The 22,284-nt window shown below is 40.1% G+C and overlaps 1 protein-coding gene across 5 annotated transcripts in view; it reads left to right on the forward strand.

The window, feature by feature from the left end:
- The first annotated feature begins 1,632 nt into the window (after nucleotides 1-1,632).
- The window catches only part of LOC127430472 (protein transport protein Sec16A-like), a 32,745-nt gene continuing 12,093 nt past the window's right edge, over nucleotides 1,633-22,284 (forward strand). For 3 of the 5 annotated variants that reach the window (XM_051680265.1, XM_051680269.1, XM_051680268.1), the window contains exons 1-23: nucleotides 1,633-1,765; nucleotides 2,826-2,861; nucleotides 3,771-6,702; nucleotides 6,838-6,971; nucleotides 7,125-7,219; nucleotides 7,316-7,439; nucleotides 7,553-7,742; nucleotides 8,129-8,279; nucleotides 8,690-8,832; nucleotides 9,220-9,281; nucleotides 9,370-9,508; nucleotides 9,784-10,023; nucleotides 10,311-10,408; nucleotides 15,594-15,675; nucleotides 15,787-15,904; nucleotides 16,032-16,143; nucleotides 16,244-16,349; nucleotides 16,475-16,615; nucleotides 16,712-16,825; nucleotides 18,954-19,128; nucleotides 19,248-19,633; nucleotides 20,133-20,180; nucleotides 20,314-20,475. In XM_051680265.1, coding sequence (XP_051536225.1) covers nucleotides 3,823-6,702; nucleotides 6,838-6,971; nucleotides 7,125-7,219; nucleotides 7,316-7,439; nucleotides 7,553-7,742; nucleotides 8,129-8,279; nucleotides 8,690-8,832; nucleotides 9,220-9,281; nucleotides 9,370-9,508; nucleotides 9,784-10,023; nucleotides 10,311-10,408; nucleotides 15,594-15,675; nucleotides 15,787-15,904; nucleotides 16,032-16,143; nucleotides 16,244-16,349; nucleotides 16,475-16,615; nucleotides 16,712-16,825; nucleotides 18,954-19,128; nucleotides 19,248-19,633; nucleotides 20,133-20,180; nucleotides 20,314-20,475 — 5,700 coding nt within the window. In that variant the 5' untranslated portion in view covers nucleotides 1,633-1,765; nucleotides 2,826-2,861; nucleotides 3,771-3,822. Of the gene's footprint in view, nucleotides 1,766-2,825; nucleotides 2,862-3,562; nucleotides 3,694-3,770; nucleotides 6,703-6,837; nucleotides 6,972-7,124; nucleotides 7,220-7,315; nucleotides 7,440-7,552; nucleotides 7,743-8,128; nucleotides 8,280-8,689; nucleotides 8,833-9,219; nucleotides 9,282-9,369; nucleotides 9,509-9,783; nucleotides 10,024-10,310; nucleotides 10,409-15,593; nucleotides 15,676-15,786; nucleotides 15,905-16,031; nucleotides 16,144-16,243; nucleotides 16,350-16,474; nucleotides 16,616-16,711; nucleotides 16,826-18,953; nucleotides 19,129-19,247; nucleotides 19,634-20,132; nucleotides 20,181-20,313; nucleotides 20,476-22,284 lie in introns of all 5 variants that reach the window. The other 2 variants (XM_051680267.1, XM_051680266.1) reach the window with 2 other exon arrangements.

Below are 22,284 nucleotides of genomic sequence, written 5' to 3' on the forward strand. Positions count from 1 at the left end.
CCATCACAAATCACAGTATATAAGCATACAAATTTGAGTGAAAAATCAACAAGAAATTGAGAATGTCTTAGTATTTGGTATATCTCCCTTTATCTCCCTTTTTCTTTAATGACAGCATGCTCTTGAGCTTGCATGAAGTCCACAAGTTTGTGCATAAAATGATGATCATGTTATTGAACATGATTTGAGAATGTTCCAGAGAGCATCATGTGTGATTCAATAAAAACAAGAAAATCTAACAATCTTTATGAAGCAGTTAAAGGGATAGTTCACCTAATAATGAAAATTCTCTCATCATTTACACACCCTCATGTCAGCCTAGATGTGTATTACTTTTTTCTTCTGCAGAATACAAATTAAGATTTTTGAAGAATATTTCAGCTCTGTTGGTCCATTCAATGCATGTGAATGGTGACCAGAACTTTTGAAGCTCAAAAAAGTGCATAAAGGCAGCATACAAGTAATCCATAAGACTCCAGTGGTTAAATTCATGTCTTCAGAAGCGATGTGATAGGTGTGGATGAAAAACAGATCAATATTTAAGTCCTTTTTTATTATCAATCTGAACTTTCACATTCATAATCTTCTTTTGATTTTGTCGATTCGCATATCTACGATCTACGTGCATATAGCCACCTACTGGTCAAGGAGGAGAATTTGTATTAAAAAAAAGGTCTTAAATATTTTTTCTCATCCACTCCTATTATATCACTTATGAAGATATAGAATTAACCTCTGGAGTTGTATGGATTACTTTTATTCTGCCTTTATGTGCTTTATGGAGCTTCAACATTTTGGTACCCATTCACTTGCATTATATGGACAAACAGAGTGGAAATATTCTTCTAAAAATCTTCATTTGTGTTCAGCAGAAGAAAGAAAGTCATATACATCTGGGGTGGCATGAGGGTGAGTAAATGATGAGAGAATTTTCATTTTTGGACGAACTATCACTTTAACGTGCTTTTTTCTTATTTATTTATTTATTTATTTTATAAGTGACCTAGTAAAAGTGCAAGTTCTTTATTATGTGATATCAGACTTTTGGACTCCACTACATATATCCGCATTGTATTTCATTTGCAATCTATATTCTATTTTATAGTTTTTATTGCCTTCAGTACCTTTCAGCATTTCTCAGGCTGGTAAGACCTTAACTGCATGGAAAGACCCGACAAAAAAGTCTCTTTTGCTTTTCTTAGGCTCCCTATAAAACAATACAGTCAGTATTATTAGATTTAATTATCTTTAAATCAATGCCAGCTTTGGCAAAACAATAGAGACAAAGTAATGTTACAGCATTAGAAAAAAGCAGAGGAGAAAAGAACGGACTTTAAGTGTGTCAGTAGGGAAACTATTATTAAAGGTGATGTGGACTTGCCTACTTTTGTTCTATCTACATACAATATTAAATCAATTACAACCTGCAACCAACAGGGGACGGCTTCCGCTGTAGGCCAATCTGACAAGCGTTGACTCTTTTTTTAAATTAACAAAGCAGTAAATGTACCATAATTTTATTAAAACATTATTTCAACAAAAAACGAAAAAGAACATAATAATAAAAATTAAAAAAATTATGTGTTTCAGATGATAGGGGGCGGGGCCAATTGGGAATAGTTCACGACGTCACATGTACACGTCGCCAAGCAGGACGCGTTCGGCCAAGAGTCAGCCGCGGTGTCCTGCACTTTTGTGAGAAACTCATCTTCAGTCGCGCTCGTGTCGAGTTTTGTGTTGGGGCATCTCAGACGGGAGATAAGGGGTAAGAGTATGCGGATGTGGTTTAATGTTTGTGGCCAGAGAGTTCTGTGGTTCTAGGGATTAACTGTAATTGTTAGCATGCTAACGGCTAGTGGCCCAGTCAGCTGTCACCTGTAATGCCGCACATCCTGTATTTATATTTGTACAATATAAATATGTTTCTCTTCATGACACTCCCAGATGTTGCTGTCCAAGTGTATAGTTGCATGTACAAGTTTCATGGGTGGTTAAAAGGCCGTATTGTTGATGTACAGCTGTTTTTTTGTTTTGTTTGTTTGTTTGTTTTGTTTTGTTTTTGTTTTTGTTTTGTGCTTGCCTGCTTAAGTTTTGGTGTGTATGTATGTGTGTGTTTTGTTTTGACAGTCACAGTATATACTCTGATTTTAAGTATCAATTGCGCATTTACATAATGTCACTACTTCTCTGTGTGTGTTCTACATTTATATAAGGGCTCTCTGAAATATGTTTGCAGATGGAGTTAAAGAGACAGGAATTAACGAGCAGGATGACATCAGCGAGTTAAATAGCATGTAAATCCAGTAGGGAGCGCTATATGTATCCGCCTTTTAGTGCCGGATATAATACAGTTCAAAACAGCTTTATTAGTCCGCATGGGGAAATGTAAATTTATACGAAATGCATACACTGGGATACTGGTGAAGACACAAGTGATTAAATGGCATTGTTTGCCTGTTTTGCATACATTAAAACAATAGTGGGCAATAATTATCAATATCTACAAATTACATAAGTTATAAAGACCAGACCCTCATTGAATCTGTGCCCAGTTTGAACCCCTGCCATTCACAAAGCTGTACATATTCCCCAACCCTCTGCATACTTGTTTATGTAATATTTTGACTAATTTGATTGTTTTCATCTAGAAATATGGTGTAGGACTCTTATCTTAATTTAATACTTTTTAACAGTATTACAACATTAACATTATTATTATTATTATTTTTTATGTTAAAGAAATGTATACCTAGGCACTTGATTATTATTATTATTATTATTATTTTACAAAACTAATTTCCATTTTGATCCTTTTTGACACCTAGGCTACATTCAGTCTTGTGGATCCAAACTTTTGAATGGTAATGTATTTGTCACAGTTATATTGTCCACTACTGGTGTGAAGGTGCCATTTGAGATAAACATAGTATTTTAATAAACAGAAACTGTATTCGCCCACTGCTGGCATAGATTAAACTACACATATATGGAGGTAAGGCCCCTTGCTTTGAAAAATGACCATCAGGTTCCAAAGTTCAATGAAACAATGTACATTTCTCTTTGAGACCCGGCCTGCAATGTGCCTGATATCTGGTTTCTGATCAGGGTGACTTTTCATATGCTGTGAATGTAGTCTAATATTGTTCTCAGTTCTGCTCACTATTGGTCTTTTGAATGTTAGATGTTGTGGTGTCTGTTATTTGGATAATCTGCTTTGTACTAAAGTCCACACAGTGTTCCTTTAGAGTCATGAATGGTAAACTCACTTTATTCTAAAATGTTGGCTGCTGGAGAGCATTTGAGTGGTAAAACTGTGGTGGACTGCATACTAGCTACAGGAACAGCCTCAGAGAAACCTGAGTGCTTTGCGCAGTGACTTGTGTATTGAAACCGTGTTGGTTGTTTGAAGCCTAAATTCATAAATATTAGGCTTCCTTTATTCACAGTTTTTCTCAGGACATAGTCTATAAAAGGGCTGCCTGATTTTGACCAGTTATGGGAGTGGTGCTCTGTTTCTGTGTGTTAACAACCCTTATGTGTGTTTTGTGTGTACCTTTCATAGAGGTGCCACGTTGCCCTGAGCTGACACTTAATGCAAGTACATTTTAAGGAAGCAAAAGTGTCCTCATAACAAAGTGGATATCATTGTGACTGATTTGAAACAGCAGTTGCATGCAAATACATCACATTTAGGTACAAACTACAAAATGACCCATCTCAACCTTTACATAAATCTTAATCTTTTTTCTTTTTTTTTTTTTTTCATTTAGGGAGATTTCCAATAAGTGTAAACGCTTTGGAGGCTTGTGAGTGTAAGTAAAGATGCAGCCCCCTCCTCGGACAACTCCCCCTGGAGCTAGTGGACCTCCACCTGCCTCTGGTGGTTCCAATGCCTTCAGAAGAAACAGACCCTACAAGCATAGTGCTGCAGCTGCTATGACAACTGCTGCCCCACCCACCCAGCCAGTGACTGATCCATTTGCCTTTGGCAGACAAGGTCTTTCTCCTATGGCAGGGGGCAGCCAAGCTCCCCCAACAAACAACAACCCACTTCCTATGCAATCCCCTCCAATGGCAGGGTTCAACCAGAATGCTCGACCACAAGGGCCACCGCCAGGAGCACAGACTGCCTCACCTGGCCCCCCACCAAGAATTTTTACACCACAACCTGTTCCCCCAGGGCCTGGGCCAGGCTCCAACCCTCCTCCTGCAGAGCCAGGATACTTTAATTCCCAAGAACATATGCCCTATATTGCACAGTTGCCTAATCCAGCCCCTACTTTTAGTTCTAACACATCCCATCCTCCTTCCACAGCCCCAACACCCCCAGTTCAAACCCCAACGCCTTTTCAGTCCCACCCAACACCTCCAGTCCAATCTCACTGGGTGCCTGATCACGGAAGCCGCCCACCTTCTGTTCAGAACTACTTTCAGCCAACCAGTGATCTACCATCTCAGCATTTCCATTCTCAAGCCCCTCCCCTTGTACCCTCTCCCCACATAGCCCCTCCCTTGACACAGGCCCCTCGGAATCAAGGTCTGTCAGCTCCACCAAATGTGACTGGGTTCACCGCAACTCTGCAACAGAACTCCCACTTCTCAACCCAGAATTATTTCAGTCAATCAGGTGGACCCTCAGATCCATGGTTCAGTCAGAACCCGCCACTGCATGCCTGCCCTGTCCCCTACTCAGAAGCACCTACTGACCCTGGAACGCTTTCAGTATTCTTTCGAGGTAATGATGTAGAAAATGAGGAGACACTGTCAGGGGAGGGGCGAGTAAATGGGGTTTCTCACCACTCCCACTCAATGGCTGAGTTGTCTCCTCCGTATTTGAATGACAGTGGTAACATTCGAGCTGGTGCAGGGCCATGCGATTCGGTGGAGAATCTGGAATGTGTTCCAAACCAGGAAGTGCTGCCTAGTGAACAACCACCAAGTCATGCCTTCAAGATGGGCCCTAACTTGGAGACAACTGACTCTGCTCCTCGTCTTGCCCGCTCTGCCAGTGTCTCATCCAGCTACAGTAATGTCAGTCACAGCAGTGAACACGGTCCTCACAGCGGTGGACACGGTCCTCACAGTGCCACTCGCCGACAACAAGGTGTAGTGGGAACATTTATCCAACAGGAAAGCCCTCGCCCACCAGATCACCCTCCTTTGCACCCCTCCACTGGTGGGTACTTTGAACAAGTAGACTCCAACCCAGCTGCAGAGGCAAGTCCAACCTTCCCAACTCCTAGTCCTCCTAAGCCAGTTGGTGTGTTCCAGGCAAGTGCAAATTCTTCCTTTGAGCCTGTCCGCTCACATAGTGTAGGTGTTCGGCCTGCAGAGATTGATCGTGCACGTATGGTCATGGAGAAGGGTGGACGTGACGTGCAACCTGGCAACATAGAACAGCCCCCAGACAACTTGGAGACCATTTATCTAGCAGAACGCAGACCCTCATCTCGAGCTCAGGGCACACAACGCCCCAGTGAGAGCCCCGCTACTACACTCTGGGCTCAAAATGACACTTCCACTCTAGGTGCAAACATCCTGTTAGCCCCAGCAGCACCCTCTCTGGCTGCAACATTTGTTCCAACACATCCAGCTGAAGTCATCCAGCCACCGGAGGATGGGCCCCTTGATTTACATCCACCTAAGCCACACCCACAACCTCCCTCTGAAAACATGGAGAACCCGCCAGACTCCAACCCTCAGGCAGGTTTAGGATATGCCTCCTTGCTAGTAGCTACACCTCCCGTAGAGGCCCTGAACCAGCCTGTGTTGATTGCTCCACCTTCCTCTAATTACAGTTTGATTTCCTCTCAAAATCTCACACAACCATCCAATCAGAAATGTCTTCAAGAGACAGCCACACCAATTCACCCACCCTCTCAGCCATCTATGAACAATCAAATGGTTCAGACTTCAACCAGTCAGCCTCAGCCTCTTTTCTCTCATACACCAGAAAACTTAAATCCTTCTTACACCCAAGGTGTCTTGAATCTAACACGAGACACCAAAGATACTCCTCCATCTGTTCAAGCAACCCACCCTGCTCTCTCGAGGGCCCAGTCTCATAGCCAATCTCTTTTGCCTTCTGTTTCTCAAGCTCCACCTTCTGCTGCTGCCACCAATCACAATCAGCCTTCAAATTATGAACTGCTTGATTTTTCTATGCATCAATCACAGTCTGCAAATCAGGTCTCAGGCCCGGCTATTTCTCCATCAGCCCATCCTTCAGCCTCGGTGAATAACACACCTGGCTTTTACCTGCAGGTCACCAAAGATGCACAGTTGGGAGGGCAGCCTGACAGCGAGACTAAGATCCTTCAGCAGACCTCTAACCCCCCTCGACCCTCCAGTAACCAACCCGACAACTACCTTACTCGCCCCTCCCACCCAACCCATCCACCTCCTGCTCAATACCAGCCTCCTCTGCAGGCCCCACCCACTCATCCTGGAGCCCCTCCCACTGGGCCTGGATCTGTTCCACCTTCTTATCCACCCCAGTCGGTGAACATCGCCCCTCAAGAACCCCAACGACCTTCTTCAGCCCTAGGTGGTCAGCCCGGTTATGACACTACTCCTGCGATGCCCCTTGGTCCAGGCTATCCAGGGTACTACCCAGGGACCTACCCAGAGTGGACCCAGGATGGAAGATTGCCATACCCGCCCCAGTACCCTATGGGCCCAAGAACTCAGAGCCACTATCAGGTGCAGTGATCTAATGTAGTTTCAATGTTTCCATTCAGTGAAGCTTTTTAATAATAGCACACATTGTAACAACATAAGAGTAAAATATGATTTTTGTTTCAGTTTGGTCATATTTCTATGTTTTTAATGTTACAGAATGATCCCTACCGTAGAACAGATCCTCGATACAGCTGGTATGATGGTCAAAATCCCGGTTACCCAGAGGGTGAACGTCAACAAGAGAGGCCGAGTTCTAGAACCAGTCAATATTCTGACAGACCTAACTCCAGGTGATGGAGTCAAAACAGTACTTGCGTCTGGCACAGATGAACCAAGTCAAATGGACTTGGGTTGCATTAAAATCTCTAGTGTAAAGGTGCCCATAGACTAACTATAGTTTATAACATGATTCGCTTGTCTTTCTCTATAATTTTCCCTCTCAGGCAGGGGTATCCAGAAGATGCTTCTAGATTCAGCCGTAGTGCCTATGATGAGTACTATGCAAACTGGTATAAGACATACTATGATGCCTATGGAGGTAAAGAGTGATCAGCCCTACAGATACCTTCTGTTTTGGCATCAAATTTCAAAAACGTGGTGTTTCTGCTTTTTGCTTACACGTGTGTGTGTTCAGATAGGAGCTGGTGGTATGATCCAAATGCTGCATATGATCCACGCTACTATAGCTGGCCATATGGGTATGACCCTGATGCTGGCAGAAGAAGAGAGGTGTATGACAACCCCCAATATCCAAGCAGGTACACGCATACACTTAAAACAAGCAAATCTTTTTACGTAGACACAAACAAAGAGTCACATCCCTCAGTGCCCCAACTCTCTAACCAAGTGTTTCCATGGTAATCATTGCTAGGGGAAGAGAGGTATACAATGACCAATGGCAGTACCACCCCGGATGCGACAAAAGCTTTGATGATGATGGCTGTTGGCGTGACCCGTACGCAGACGATATTGACCGGCGTTCAGTACACAGTGAGCGTTCAGTGCACAGTGTGCATTCCTCACACAGTGGCCGGAGTAGCTTCAGTTCTCGGTCACAACAGGTCAGCAATTGGGTGTGTTTTTGTATCTATGTAATGTGTGTGATGGGGGTTGTAAATCGGACGATTCTGACAATGATTCTTCCGATTACTGTTCCATAATTATTAAATGAATGATTCTGTTAGTTATTTTGAAAAAGCATCCACCCAATAATCGGTTCTAATAATTGGCCCTATTTATATATACAAAATAAAAACAGTACTTTTATTGTTAACATATTTGAATAAGGATTTCTATTTCTTTGTTACGAATGTGCATGTTTAATCATTTAATCATCTTTTATCATTGAAATCATTTGGTCCTGGTATTTTGATGAAAATGGAAGTGATTCTTGTTCAGTTACTTGATTACCAACCCTAGTGTTTAACCTCTTTCTTTCTTCCTGCAGAGTCAGTACAGGAGTCAGCCAGATCTTGTTAACGCTGCCTATGGTGTTACTGGGACCACTCTCTACAGCCAGTATCCTGACCCTTCAGAAGCCACAACATATAGTCAGATTCCTCATACTGCGGACAACACCTGGACGGCCCCAGAGCAGCGTAAATATTACCCATAAACAGTCTACAAATTTACATATGTGTTTTTATATATATATATATATATATATATATATATATATATATATATATATATATATATATATACACACACACACACACACAACACACATTAAAGTACAGTATGTATGCCATACTCCAACAATGCAAACTATTTTTTAATCAATCCGTTTCTATATTGAATGGATTATGATTCTATTTTTTATCAAAATTTCTCCTGCTTCATCTGCAATCTTAGATTTATTTTTATTCTTGCTCATCCTGCATACTTGGATTGCCTTCTCTGTGAAGGATAAAAGTGGGCAAAAGTGAGATATCTTGCCTTTTTCTAACCATTTTCCTCTTGTTTTTTTTTTGTTGTTGTTGTTTTTCTCATTCTCTTCCTCTCTCAGCTCCACCAAGGCCGTTGACCCCTGAGAAGTTCTCTATTCCTCATCGCTGTGCTCGGTTTGGTCCAGCTGGTCAGCTGATCCTTGTCCAGCCCAACCTGCCAGCTGCTGGTCAGCCCACACTCGTGGAAATCCACAGCATGGAGGTAACTGTTGGAACAGAGTGTAAATTATATAAATAACACTTACAATATAATTCATCAAAAAATTATCAAGTGGTGTAAAATGATGTCTCAAAACAGGGAAATAATTACTTTTTTAAGCAGTCATAAATACTGTAAACAGCTTGTGCATCAAATCTAGTATAAGGGTCTCACGAAACCAGTTCAAAGCTTGTTCGCCCTAAAATTTAAAGAAAGAAAAAAATAATTATTTTCAAAAAAAAAATCCTTTTTAGAACCACGGTTTTTTTCTGTTGTGACATTGTAACTTTTTTGTTTTTACCGTGATCACAGACATAAATAGTCAAGCTCATTGCTGATTGGTCAGTTAGCTTTTTTGTGTGTGATGACTCGGCTGTGATGTCATTCCAGACGATTCTTCAGGATTATCCAGAGCAGTCTGAATTGCGTTCCTTCCCTGGCCCACTTGTCAAGTAAGAGTCTATCCACACATGCACTCCTGTATAGCCACGTACACACTTAAACAATCCAGTCATATTTTGTTTCTGCATTTGTTTACAGGGAGGAGACCCATAAGGTGGACGTTATAAAGTTTGCTCAGAACAAAGCCCAAGAGTGTTTGCGAAATGATGACCTCATTGACAAAGGCTCCGCCTACCTCATCTGGGAGTTCATTGTGTTGCTATGTCGCCAGAATGGGGTGAGTGTTTTGTGAACCCTAATGTTAACTGAGAGTGTGTATCAGAGGCTGTTTTCACACGTTTCAGTTGCTTGGTCCAAACATACCCCGCCTCCGAACTGCTGAGTGTTTATATCATAAACTTGAGTACTACCATATGCTGTAGCGGTTTAACACTGTAGCACTGTAGAATATTAAGGTTTAACACACTACCTTAATATTCGCCTATAGGTTAAAGAAATGGTAACATAAAACAACCGAACTGCTGTGTTTACTTTGTTTTTTTTCTGTTTTAGACTGTAGTGGGCACAGACATCGCTGACTTGTTGCTAAAGGAGCATCGCTCTGTCTGGTTGCCGGGGAAATCCCCTAATGAGGCAAATCTCATTGACTTCAACAACGATGCAATAGAGCGCTCGGAGGAAGAGGAGGCGGGGCCAATCTCCCTCCTATCAGACACTTTTATGGGCGTGCCAGAGAATGTTGGCAAGGAGACGGAGCGCTTCAGAGAACTACTACTGTTCGGACGCAAGAAGGCAAGACAATACACAGACTCGCTCAAATATAAAGAAAAGCCTTTTACTACGCACACATACTACATAATGAAAATAATAACTCAATTGTTACTGTATGATAGAAACGCTGTATTACAGAAAATTTGTTATTTTCAGTTGTTTGTGTTCCATTGAGTCGCTGCCTCTAAATGTAGCCCTTATTCTGTTCTCAATTGATATAAATTACGTAACTTTTCCCTCACATTACAACGGTGGACAATAGCAAATTGAGAAGTTTGTTTGCATGCACGCGTGTGTGTGTGTGTTAGGACGCGCTGGAGTCTGCTATGAAAAATGGGCTGTGGGGACATGCACTGTTACTAGCCAGCAAGATGGACAACAGAACACACGCCCGTGTCATGACCAGGTAAACCATTTTAAACCAAGTGTGCATATTACCACAGAAAATTATCTCGACTCGTTCCGCAGTTTTAAAGGCGAACAAAAATGGCATTTACAGTACTAACTTACATTGAAAGTCTATGGGGATGGCATTGCACCGGCAAAGATGTTAAAATACACACTGTTTTGAAAGTATAGCCACATGACCAGGCCCGGTTCCAGATGTAAATCACTGAGGGTGCTTCTGAAAATAGTGGGGGTGCTCTGTATAAAGTAATGTATCATAATTACACATTTTTTAATAGATTAAATCATGTTTAAATGCTGCTTAAACAACATAAAGAAAAGTTAGTTTTTTTAATGTACAAAACATTTATTGCATCTGTAGGTGAAAATGACAGCAAAATTCTGCACCTGCAGATTAGGACGTACACGTTTATAAGTTTTGATGCAGCATTTTGTGCATTCACAAAATGCAAGGATTTTTGTGTGTTTGCTGGTATTCAAGAAAATCTGCTTGCCAATTTACAGTATTAATCTTACATATTCAATTGAGCAGGGGTGTGCAATTATTTTGGTACTGGGGCCACATCAGCCATTTAGTAGAACATGGAACAGAGAAGATAAAAAGTTCTGCATAGTTTTATCTTTTAAGCCCAGACATGCACTCAATGAATGTTGCACAATTTTCTGAAGTGTATACAGACTGATGGGACCATTCTGCAATTGCTTGAAGTTTTGCTGCTATACTTTCTATCATCTGTTAGTAAAACTGAATAAAGGCTGAATACAATTATTGATTGATTATTTTACCATACATCAATGCAGTGGTAATTTAATATTCAATTTAACACTTTATATCGGGAGTCTGGTTTAAAAGTAAAATAAAATATTCGGGAAAGAGATTCTAAAAGCTTATTTTAATGTTGGCTGCAAAGTGGACCTGTTTATTCTCAGAACATTATCAACCTGTTTACACGCTCATGGGTCATGATGTGGGTCTTGTCAATGTTTGGCACCCCATTCAGCACACCACTGAATAAAACAGGCTGCATGACACTGATAAATGATTACGGTCAGAGTAACATTCACATACAGGTGTGAGGGACTTCAGCATTTTACAAATAACACAAAGAATAAATATATTCCTCTCTCACTTGGTTTTACTCATGTGTCCCCTCCGTGGACTATTGAGCGCTAAGTTGTTGTTTATTTGTTTTTTGCGGAGAAAAAGCTTGTGCACTCGCATGTATGGTTACCAGATTGCATAAATTAAGTACAATGTGAAATATTTCAAATTTGTGCAAGTGTAAATCTCTGATTGGGGTGTTGAATCTATTATCTGGCAACACTGAGCATATTAAAAGCTTATGGGTGCACGATAGGTCCCAAAGCCAGATAAATGAAAGATCTAATAAAAAAACGTTCATAATAAATCGACCCGCAGGCAGTAGTTTGCCCTGGTCTGCAATTGAGGGTGCTCTAAAGTTCGTTTAAGCACCCTCGTAGAACCGGGACTGCACAAGACTTAAACCTTATTAGTTAGTGGTGGGTAAAAATATTGTTTTTCCGATTCATCGCAATCTTAATTTGAACAATCTTGATATCGATTCTTTAATCCCAAGATCAATCTTTTACAATGAGAGAAAATTGCTCGCATTTGCTACCAAATTTCGTCACGGTTGGTAAATGTTTAGATTTCACTCATCAGTAATTGTGCAGTTTAGTGGTGAAGTATATAGTAGTGAGATCCTTTCACTACGTGTTGAGAGTAAAATTTGTTCTGTGTAATGTGTCCAAAGACGAGATTCACGTGACCCAATTTGTCATTGAATAATGTCTCTTTAATAGCCTTTCTGTTCTTTACAGTCAGTTGTTCATCAGAACAACAGAAAAGAAACATTTAAGTCTTGTGACGTATAGTACAGATGAGAAAGTCACTCGAGTCTCTCTCGTTAACATGCGCTCAATTACTGATGCTCTTTACAGAAGTGCAGATTTCTTAAAGAGACAGTATGGGGCTTTTAGCATATGTTCAACAAATCAATGTAAATATTTGTAAATAGTACACATTATGTAATTAAACAAAGATGTAACTAAAAATAATATGTGCAATATAATATCATATTTATTGTTTGAATACATGGATTTGTTAATTTTTAAAAAGCTAAATGTAAATAGAATGATGAAAAATGAATAAAATATAAGTAGTACAATTAATATCTTTATGTGCCTAGTTAGAATTGTAATAACTAGTATTTTATGCTGTTTAATTAACAGCATTAGCTGGGAGAGAATTTCTTTCATATGTTAGCAAAAGGGACATTTTAACTGAGATATACCCAAATGAATTGTTGTCAAATTGAGAGCTTGTGAATCGAATCGGGAAATCTGTATCAATACCCAGCCCTATTATAAGTGTTAAAGGAATAGTTCACCCAAAAATGAAAATTCTCTCATCATTTACTCACCATCATGCCATCCCAGATGTGTATGACTTTCTTTCTTCTGCAGAACAAACGAAGATTTTTAGAAGAGTATTTCAGCTCTGTAGGTCATTACAATGCAAGTGAATGGTGACCAGAACTCTAAAGGGCCAAGAGCACATAAAGGCAGCATGAAAGTAATCCATACGACTCCAGTGGTCGAATCCATGTCTTCTGGAGCGACATGACAGGTGTCTGTGAGAAACTATAAATCTCCCCCTTTGACCAGACACAACCAGTAGGTGGTGATATGCACCAAGAATGCTATTCGCCAAAAAACAAAAGAATGTGGAAGTGAAAGTGAAAATGGAGATTGAGTGTAAAAAAAGGACTTAAATATTGATCTGTTTCTTACCCACACCTACCATATTGCTTCTGAGGACATGGATTTAACCACATGAGTCAGTGAATTTTGGAGCTTCAAAGTTTTGGTCACCATTCACTTGCATTTTATGGACCTACAGAGCTGAAATATTCTTATAAAAAAAAAAAATTGTTTGTATTCTGCCAAAGGAAGAAAGTCATACAATCAGGGAAATCATGAAGGTTAGTAAATGATGAGAGAATTTTCATTTTTGGGTGAACTATCTTTAACTTGTGACTAGCTTGATAAAATTGCATACTACTAACTGTCTGTGCAAAGTTATATCTAATCTTTCATTTCAACATGTCATAACCATGTACAGTTGTGCTCAAAAGTTTGCATACCCTGGAAAATATGACTGATCATGTGAAAAAATATTTTATTTAAGGATAGTTATCATATGAAGCCATTTATTATCACATAGTTGTTTGGCTCCTTTTTAAATCATAATGATAACAGAATCACCCAAATGGCCCTGATCAAAAGTTTACACACCCTTGAATGTTTGGCCTTGTTACAGACACACAAGGTGACACACACAGGTTTAAATGGCAATTAAAGTTTAATTTCCCACACCTGTGGCTTTTTAAATTGCAATTAGTGTCTGTGTATAAATAGTCAATGAGTTTGTTAGCTCTCACGTGGATGCACTGAGCAGGCTAGATACTGAGCCATGGGGAGCAGAAAAGAACTGTCAAAAGACCTGCGTAACAAGGTAATGAAACTTTATAAAGATGGAAAAGGATATAAAAAGAAATCCAAATCCTTGAAAATGCCAGTCAGTACTGTTCAATCATTTATTAAGAAGTGGAAAATTCGGGGATCTCTTGATATCAAGCCAAGGTCAGGTAGACCAAAAAAGATTTCAGCCACAACTGCCAGAAGAATTGTTCGGGATACAAAGAAAAACCCACAGGTAACCTCAGGAGAAATACAGGCTGCTCTGGAAAAAGACGGTGTGGTTGTTTCAAGGAGCACAATACGACGATACTTGAACAAAAGTGAGCTGCATGGTCGAGCTGCCAGAAAGAAGCCTTTACTGTGCCAATGCCACAAAAAAGCCTGGTTACAATATGCCCGACAACAACTTGACACGCCTCACAGCTTCTGGCACACTGTAATTTGTAGTGATGAGACCAAAATAGAGCTTTATGGTCACAAACATAAGCGCTATGTTTGGAGAGGGGTCAACAAAGCCTATAGTGAAAAGAATACCATCCCCACTGTGAAGCATGGTGGTGGCTCACTGATGTTTTGGGGGTGTGTGAGCTGTAAAGGCACGGGGAATCTTGTGAATATTGATGGCAAGATGAATGCAGCATGTTATCAGAAAATACTGACAGACAGTTTACATTCTTCTGCACGAAAGCTGCACATGGGACGCTCTTGGACTTTCCAGCACGACAATGACCCTAAGCACAAGGCCAAGTTGACCCTCCAGTGGTTACAGCAGAAAAAGGTGAAGGTTCTGGAGTGGCCATCACAGTCTCCTGACCTTAATATCATCGAGCCACTCTGGGGAGATGTCAAACGTGCGGTTCATGCAAGACGACCAAAGACTTTGCATGACCTGGAGGCATTTTGCCAAGACGAATGGGCAGCTATACCACCTGCAAGAATTTGGGGCCTCATAGACAACTATTACAAAAGACTGCACGCAGTCATTGATGCTAAAGGGGGCAATACACAGTATTAAGAACTAAGGGTATGCAGACGTTTGAACAGGGGTCATTTCATTTTTTTCTTTGTTGCCATGTTTTGTTTTATGATTGTGCCATTCTGTTATAACCTACAGTTGAATATGAATCCCATAAGAAATAAAAGAAATGTGTTTTGCCCGCTCACTCATGTTTTCTTTAAAAATGGTACAAATATTACCAATTCTCCAAGGGTATGCAAACTTTTGAGCACAACTGTATAGCTGGAAAAGCCAGTAACTTTAGCACAGTGTGCACAAGAATACAAGAAAGGAACTGTTTACCTAGAGAAAAATTAAATCAAAGCAATCACATTGTTAATGCACAAAAAGTTCATCCATCTCGAAAAGTAGTCCCACTGTTAACAGGATGACAAATTTAGACAACTTTATAGCTCAAATAATGTTTTTTTTTTTTTACATGATTATTAATATTTGTGCTTTAATAAAAATGTGAACTGCACATTTCTGGTTTTAAACCCTCTGGAATGCACATAGACAGTGCATTACTGTAAACGCCATATTTGTTTGTATTTACAAACTGAGTAGCAAATCAAAATTATTGTCTGTGGTCATCAAAAGCACACCGCAGATGCTGTTTATAGATCTTAACACATGAAAAACAATGATCAATGTTTTAATGTTGTTTGTATGTCTTTTTCAGGTTTGCCAACAGCCTGCCGATTAATGACCCATTACAGACCGTTTACCAGCTCATGTCAGGAAGAATGCCTGCTGCTGCTACTGTAAGTGTGTGTGTGTGTGTGTGTGTGTGTGTGTTGATGTAGACAGATACTGATTGTGTTAACATAGTAATTTAGACAAAACTTGTATTCATATCTTTGTTTCTCTGACAGTGTTGTGGAGATGAGAAGTGGGGTGACTGGCGCCCCCATCTGGCGATGGTGCTGTCCAACCTCACACACACTCTGGATCTAGACACACGGACCATATCAACCATGGGGGATACATTAGGTATGTAGACTTTAATAAATACTACATGCATATACATGGAAACCATTTCTGTCTATGGGTAAACTTTCACACATACTGTAGATGCGTCACTGGTCCTGTAGTCATGCTTGAACGTTCTGTGTTACAGCATCTAAAGGTCTGGTGGATGCAGCACATTTCTGTTACCTGATGGCTCAGGTGGGATTTGGTGTTTTCACCAAGAAAAGCACAAAGATGGTCCTGATTGGCTCCAATCACAGGTGTGTAAACATGCACGCCTACACACAAACATACGTTAATACATTCACATAACATATCAATTCATGCACACATGCTTAAGTCTCTCTTTCTCGCTCTTAGTTTGCCGTTTTTGAAGTTCTGTTCAACAGAGGCGATTCAGCGTACAGAATCGTACGAGTATGCTCAGTCTCTCTGCTCTCAGCCTCTCTCTCTACCCAACTTCCAGGTGAGACACACTTGTACAGTACTGTATATAAATATACATCCGTCAGTCTATTATGATTTTCACCTCGCTAGTATTAGTCTTAATTTATTTTTGGGATCATGACCTTTTCTCTTTGACCTACACAGGTGTTCAAGTTCATCTATGCGTGTCGATTGGCAGAGTCGGGACTTTGCGCACAAGCCTTCCATTACTGTGAGGTCATCTCACGTGCTCTCTTGAGTCTACCTGAGTACTACTCAACTGTGTTCATCAGTCAGCTCATACAGGTTGGTACACTTGGTGGTAATGTGCTTAAAGTTTATTCTGACCATCTAGGAACTGAACTAGTCGGGTCTGATCTTTCATCCCATGTTTTATTTCAGATGTCTGTCAGGTTGAGGTTTTTTGACCCACAGTTGAAGGAGAGACCCGAGCAGGAGATGTTTATAGAGCCTGATTGGTTACTGCATCTCAGACAACTTGATGGACAGATCAAGGTATGTGTTTTTTTTAGTAGTGTTGGGGTAACAAGTTGCTTACCTTTTTTTTTTAAAGTAACTACCATATTTTCCAGAATAGAAGGTCCCAAAGGTCCTGCAACTTATCGTAAAAGCGACTTATTTATATAATTTATATGTTATTGATATCGGCTGCTTAAACGCACTACACACCAAAACACCAATGCTTACATGCCAATGGAAAACATCAGTCATAGAGCTGGTAGCCAGTAGTCTGTAAGTATTTTAAGCAACCAGTTTAATTATTCTGTCCACCATAAAATTATTGTTCTAACAAATGCAACTCCTCAGATCACCACAAAATGACATTTCATCACACCCCTAGTAAAAACATTCAGTCAGTGAACTGGACAATTAGTGCATTGCAAATAAAACAGGGTTGCAAATTTCAGAAATACCCTTGATCTTAGGGCTGCACGATAATGTTTAAAATGACAATCACAATTGTTTTTCTCAAAAATGTAATCAAGATTATAAATCATGATTATTCTGCCATTTGAGAATTTTTTTTGTATATAACAAGGCTGCGTAATTCAGAGCAAGCTTGAAAGTGATTGGTCAGTGGCGAACTTCTGAAGAGAGCGTGATAGGTCAGTTGAGGTGAAAATGGACTTAGAAAGGGCTTGTGATTTGATCTGTCATCCATGGACACATCCTTTAATGAAAATAAACAACAATTTGCAACTTTACCTGGCTGTAATTTCTGCTTGTTATCTCACTAATACCATAGACCAGTGGTTCTCAACCTTTGTTTTGATGAGCACCCCCCTGCTTCATTCCCTTACCCCCCAAGACCGGTCTGTGAGTAAAAATGCACCTGCTTTGTGCTTGTGCTGCTCTGTCCAATGGGCTGTTTCCACCTATAGAGCCATACAGGTGCATTAGTGGAGGTTGTGACTTCACCTGTCTATTTGACACTGCTAAACCAGATACTTCAGATGCGTCTCGACTTCAGAATCAGATGAACCATGGTACAAATGTATACCAACCTGTATAATGGAGTCTAGATAAACATTTGAATGCAAACAGAAACTTGACGATAGATTTGATTAACATGACTGATAAACGCCCCTCATTTGTAACCTAATGCCCCACTCTCTACTAATTTGCTCTCAGCGCCCCCTGGCATCCTTTGAACGCCCGCTGAGAACCCCTGCCATAGACGGTTATGCTTAATTAACCGTGAGAGGCAGAAACAGTTGCTGGGTTTCCTTCAAAAATGTTTTGCATTTTTTAAGTGCATTTCTAAAAATTCGACTTAAGAATATACAATTTGTTGCACATTTCCATCCACTACGTAATGCGCATTATCATGAGGGAACCGCCTCGTCGTGATGGAGCAGCTGAATGACCTCTCCCTGCTTTGGGGACAGTTTTATTTGTATCTTATTATATTAAATGCATCCACGAGACACCACAGAATAAATGTAAGTCTAAAATGTGTTTTTGTGTGTTAGAGTTACACTGGCCTAAGTTATACAAATAAAGTTTCTTTCATGAAACAAACAAAATTTAGAAACGATTACTTAAAGCAGATGTTCCCAAATATAAAGAGCCCAAAAACTCCTAGGTCCTAATGCCTGCCACATGCAACTGCTGTCAGGCTATCAGTGCAACTTATACACACAGGGGCTACTTATCTGTGTTGTCTTTTTTTCTTAACAACGTGATTTTAAACAGGTGTGACTTATTTCTGACAGGGGTATTGTTGCATCCAAACTATGCCAGGGGGACAAACACTCGTCCATATAAAAAAATTCCACTTTGAAAAAAAATAAAAAACACTTGTAAGCCAATCACAGTGCATTCGTTCTGGAAGAGAGAGAGCCTCAGCCAAATAATGTTGAGAAAAAATAACGCAAAAGTTACTAATGCGTTACGTTCCATAAAAAGTGGTGATATAACAATTAAGTTAAAATGCGTTGTTTTTTTTTAAGGGGTACCACAGTAATGTAACATTGTTTTTTTTTTTAAATAATGTACCCCTTCATTGATTATTGCACATATATATATATATATATATATATATATGTGTGTGTGTGTGTGTGTGTAAAAGCTCACATTGCACTGGTTACTAGTATCCTGTATGTGTTCGTGTCCCATTCAGGAAGGTGTTATAGCTTTCCGAGCAGATCGCAGTACACCACAGCTGTACGGCTGTAGTACTCCCAGTTCCGAGGACCAGTGCAGCCCACCTGACGCCTCACATCTGACCTCTGATCCTCACAATCCACTCATGACCACTCTTGTGCCCCCAGCAGGCGTGCAGCTCATGCCACCAGGTACGACACTGTGCACAACGTCACAATATCACCATAGTTTTGTTTGCCTTTTTTGTCCATATTTTTCTAATGTTTTATTCATTTTGATGACTACTACTATTATGGGTATCTATTTTTAGCCCCTCCCACTATTCTCCAGGAAGGGGCGGTCCCTCTGCCGCAGGCCCCGCCTCCTGCTGAAAGTGTTCCATTTTACCCTGTTGCCCCGGGGCTGCCACAGCCAAACTTTGTGGCACCGTACCAGCATGAAACGCATGAGCAATACACACCTATGCCACCTCATATATCTTCACAACTGCCCCCGCAAACACCCACCTACAACCCCATGGAAATGCCTCCACAGATGCCACCCCAGATGCCCACAGGAATGCCACCTCAGATGCTCCCAACAATGCCTGTGGCACAAAATGTTACTGCCCCTTCCTCACCTCAGCAGTTCCCTCAGTCTGTTCAGACATTCCCCCCTCCTCAGGGGAAGGACTTCTATGATGAGATGGCACGCATGGTGAGTTTAGAAAAAAATAATTAAGAAGCTCGGAATTCCATATTTATTGTCACCACAAGTGTTGGGTATTGTTACATTGTTGCATTACTCTCCAAATAAGTTGTCAACTACTCTATGGACTGTCACCTTTCTGCTACTTTTGTATTTGTCAGTGAATTAAAATAAATTACAACGGTTACTTGTTTAAGGTTGTTAAGGTTATTTAAGGTATTTTAAAAGCTTTTTAAATGCGATTTGATATAATGTAAAGTTAAATTGTTACTTTTTTTGGAATATAAGTTGGTTTTGTAGCATTTAAGTGTGATATTTCTATTGTGTTTGTCAGTAAATAAAGTTGAAAAGTACCACGTTTTTAACACAAAATTAACCAGAATATTTATTTGAAATAAATTACTTGTAATGGTGTAAAATCTTGTTACATAAAGTAATCTGACCATTGTTGGATGTTGTGTGCTTTTGTTATTGGTTTAACTGGTCCCTATTGTGGTTCTCTTCTAAGGGCACGGGCAGAAGATCTAGAACCACATCACAGTCTTCAGCGCACATGGTACAGTTCATCTATATCTTTCTCTCTTTCTATTCTCTACATCTGTTTTTAATTCCTCTCTGTTTTCATTATCATTTTCTGTGAGAAAAAAATACCCAATGCATCAATTTTGGCCTGATTCTCCGCATTTCAGATATCAGGTCGTCGGTCTCGCACCACGTCAGAGTCGTCCAATCATTCAGGGCGAGAGCGCAGCAGTTCAGTAGTGCTCAATACCTCTCCACCTCCCCCACCCATCCCAGAAGCCCCACCTCAGGAAGAACTCAAGAAGTCCAAGAAAGACTCTCCCAAGAAGGTCAGTACATACTCAGAAATTGTGGTGCACCAAACTGAAACATGAAAATCTAGGCTGCTTAATTTTTTTTTTTAAATTAACCATTCTTCTAGATATAATTGTACATTTCTCTCATATTATTACATAAAATAATATATTATTATATATGGTGTATATATACAACACTATATATATATATATATATATATATATATATATATAAATATACGCACACACACACACACACACAGTTGAAGTCAGAATTTACATACACTTAGGTTGAAGTCATTAAAACTCATTTTCTAACCACTCCACAGATTTCATATTAGCAAACTATAGTTTTGGCAAGTCATTTAGGACATCTACTGTGCATGGCACAAGTCATTTTTCCAACAATTGTTTACAGACAGATTGTTTAACTTTTAATTGACTAGATCACAATTCCAGTGGGTCAGAAGTTTACATACACTAAGTTAACTGTACCTTTAAGCAGCTTGGAAAATTCCAGAAAATGATGTCAAGACTTTTGGCAATTAGACAATTAGCTTCTGATTGGCTAATTGGAGTCAATTGGAGGTGTACCTGTGGATGTATTTTAAGGCCTACCTTCAAACTCAGTGCCTCTTTCTTGACATCATGGGAAAATAAAAAAAAAGGCAGCCAAGACCTCAGAAAAAAAAATAGTGGACCTCAACAAGTCTGGTTCATCTTTGGGAGCAATTTCCAAATGCCTGAAGGTACCACGTTCATCTGTACAAACAATAGTACACAAGTATAAACACTATGGGAACACACAACCATCATATGGCTCAGGAAGGAGATGCATTGTGTCTCCTTTAGATGAATGTAGTTTTGTGTGAAAAGTGCAAATCAATCCCAGAACAACAGTGAAGGACCTTGTGAAGATTCTGGAGGAAACAGGTAGACAAGTATCTATATCCACAGTAAAAGGAGTCCTATATTGACATAACCTGAAAAGCTGCTCAGCAAGGAAAAAGCCACTGCTCCAAAACCGCCATAAAAAAAGCCAGACTACAGTTTGCAAGTGCACATGGGGACAAAGATCTTACTTTTTGGAGAAATGCCCTCTGGTCTGTTGAAACAAAAATTGAACTGTTTGGCCATAATGACCATCGTTATGTTTGGAGGAAAACGGTCCAACGGTGAAGCATGGGGGTGGCAGCATCATGTTGTGGAGGTGCTTTACTGCAGGAGGGACTGGTGCATTTCACAAAATAGATGGCATAATGAGGAAGGAAAATTTTGTGGATATATTGAAGCAACATCTCAAGACATCAGCCAGGAAGTTAAAGCTCTATATATATATACACACAATATGAATATAATATGAATATACATACTGTATACACCGATCAGCCACAACATTAAAACCACCTGCCTAATATTGTGTAGGTCCCCATCGTGCCACCAAAATAGCGCCAACCCGCATCTCAGAATAACATTCACAACACATATATATAACATTAACAACACCATTCTCACCACATATATATATATACAGAGCGGTTATCTGAGTTACCATAGACTTTGTCAGTTCGAACCAGTCTGGCCATTCTCTGTTGATGTCTCTCATCAACAGGATATTTCCATGTGCAGAACTGCCGCTCACTGGATGTTTTTTGTTTTTGGCACCATTCAGAGTAAATTCTAGAGACATTTGTGCATGAAGATCCCAGGAGATCAGCAGTTACAGAAATACTCAGACCAGCCCATCTGGCACCAGCAATCATCCATGCGATTATCTTTATGCAGTGCATACAATCATGCAGATACGGGTCAGGAGCTTCAGTTAATGTTCACATCAACCAT

Source organism: Myxocyprinus asiaticus, chromosome 40, assembly GCF_019703515.2.
Source record: "Myxocyprinus asiaticus isolate MX2 ecotype Aquarium Trade chromosome 40, UBuf_Myxa_2, whole genome shotgun sequence".
NCBI lineage: Eukaryota > Metazoa > Chordata > Actinopteri > Cypriniformes > Catostomidae > Myxocyprinus > Myxocyprinus asiaticus.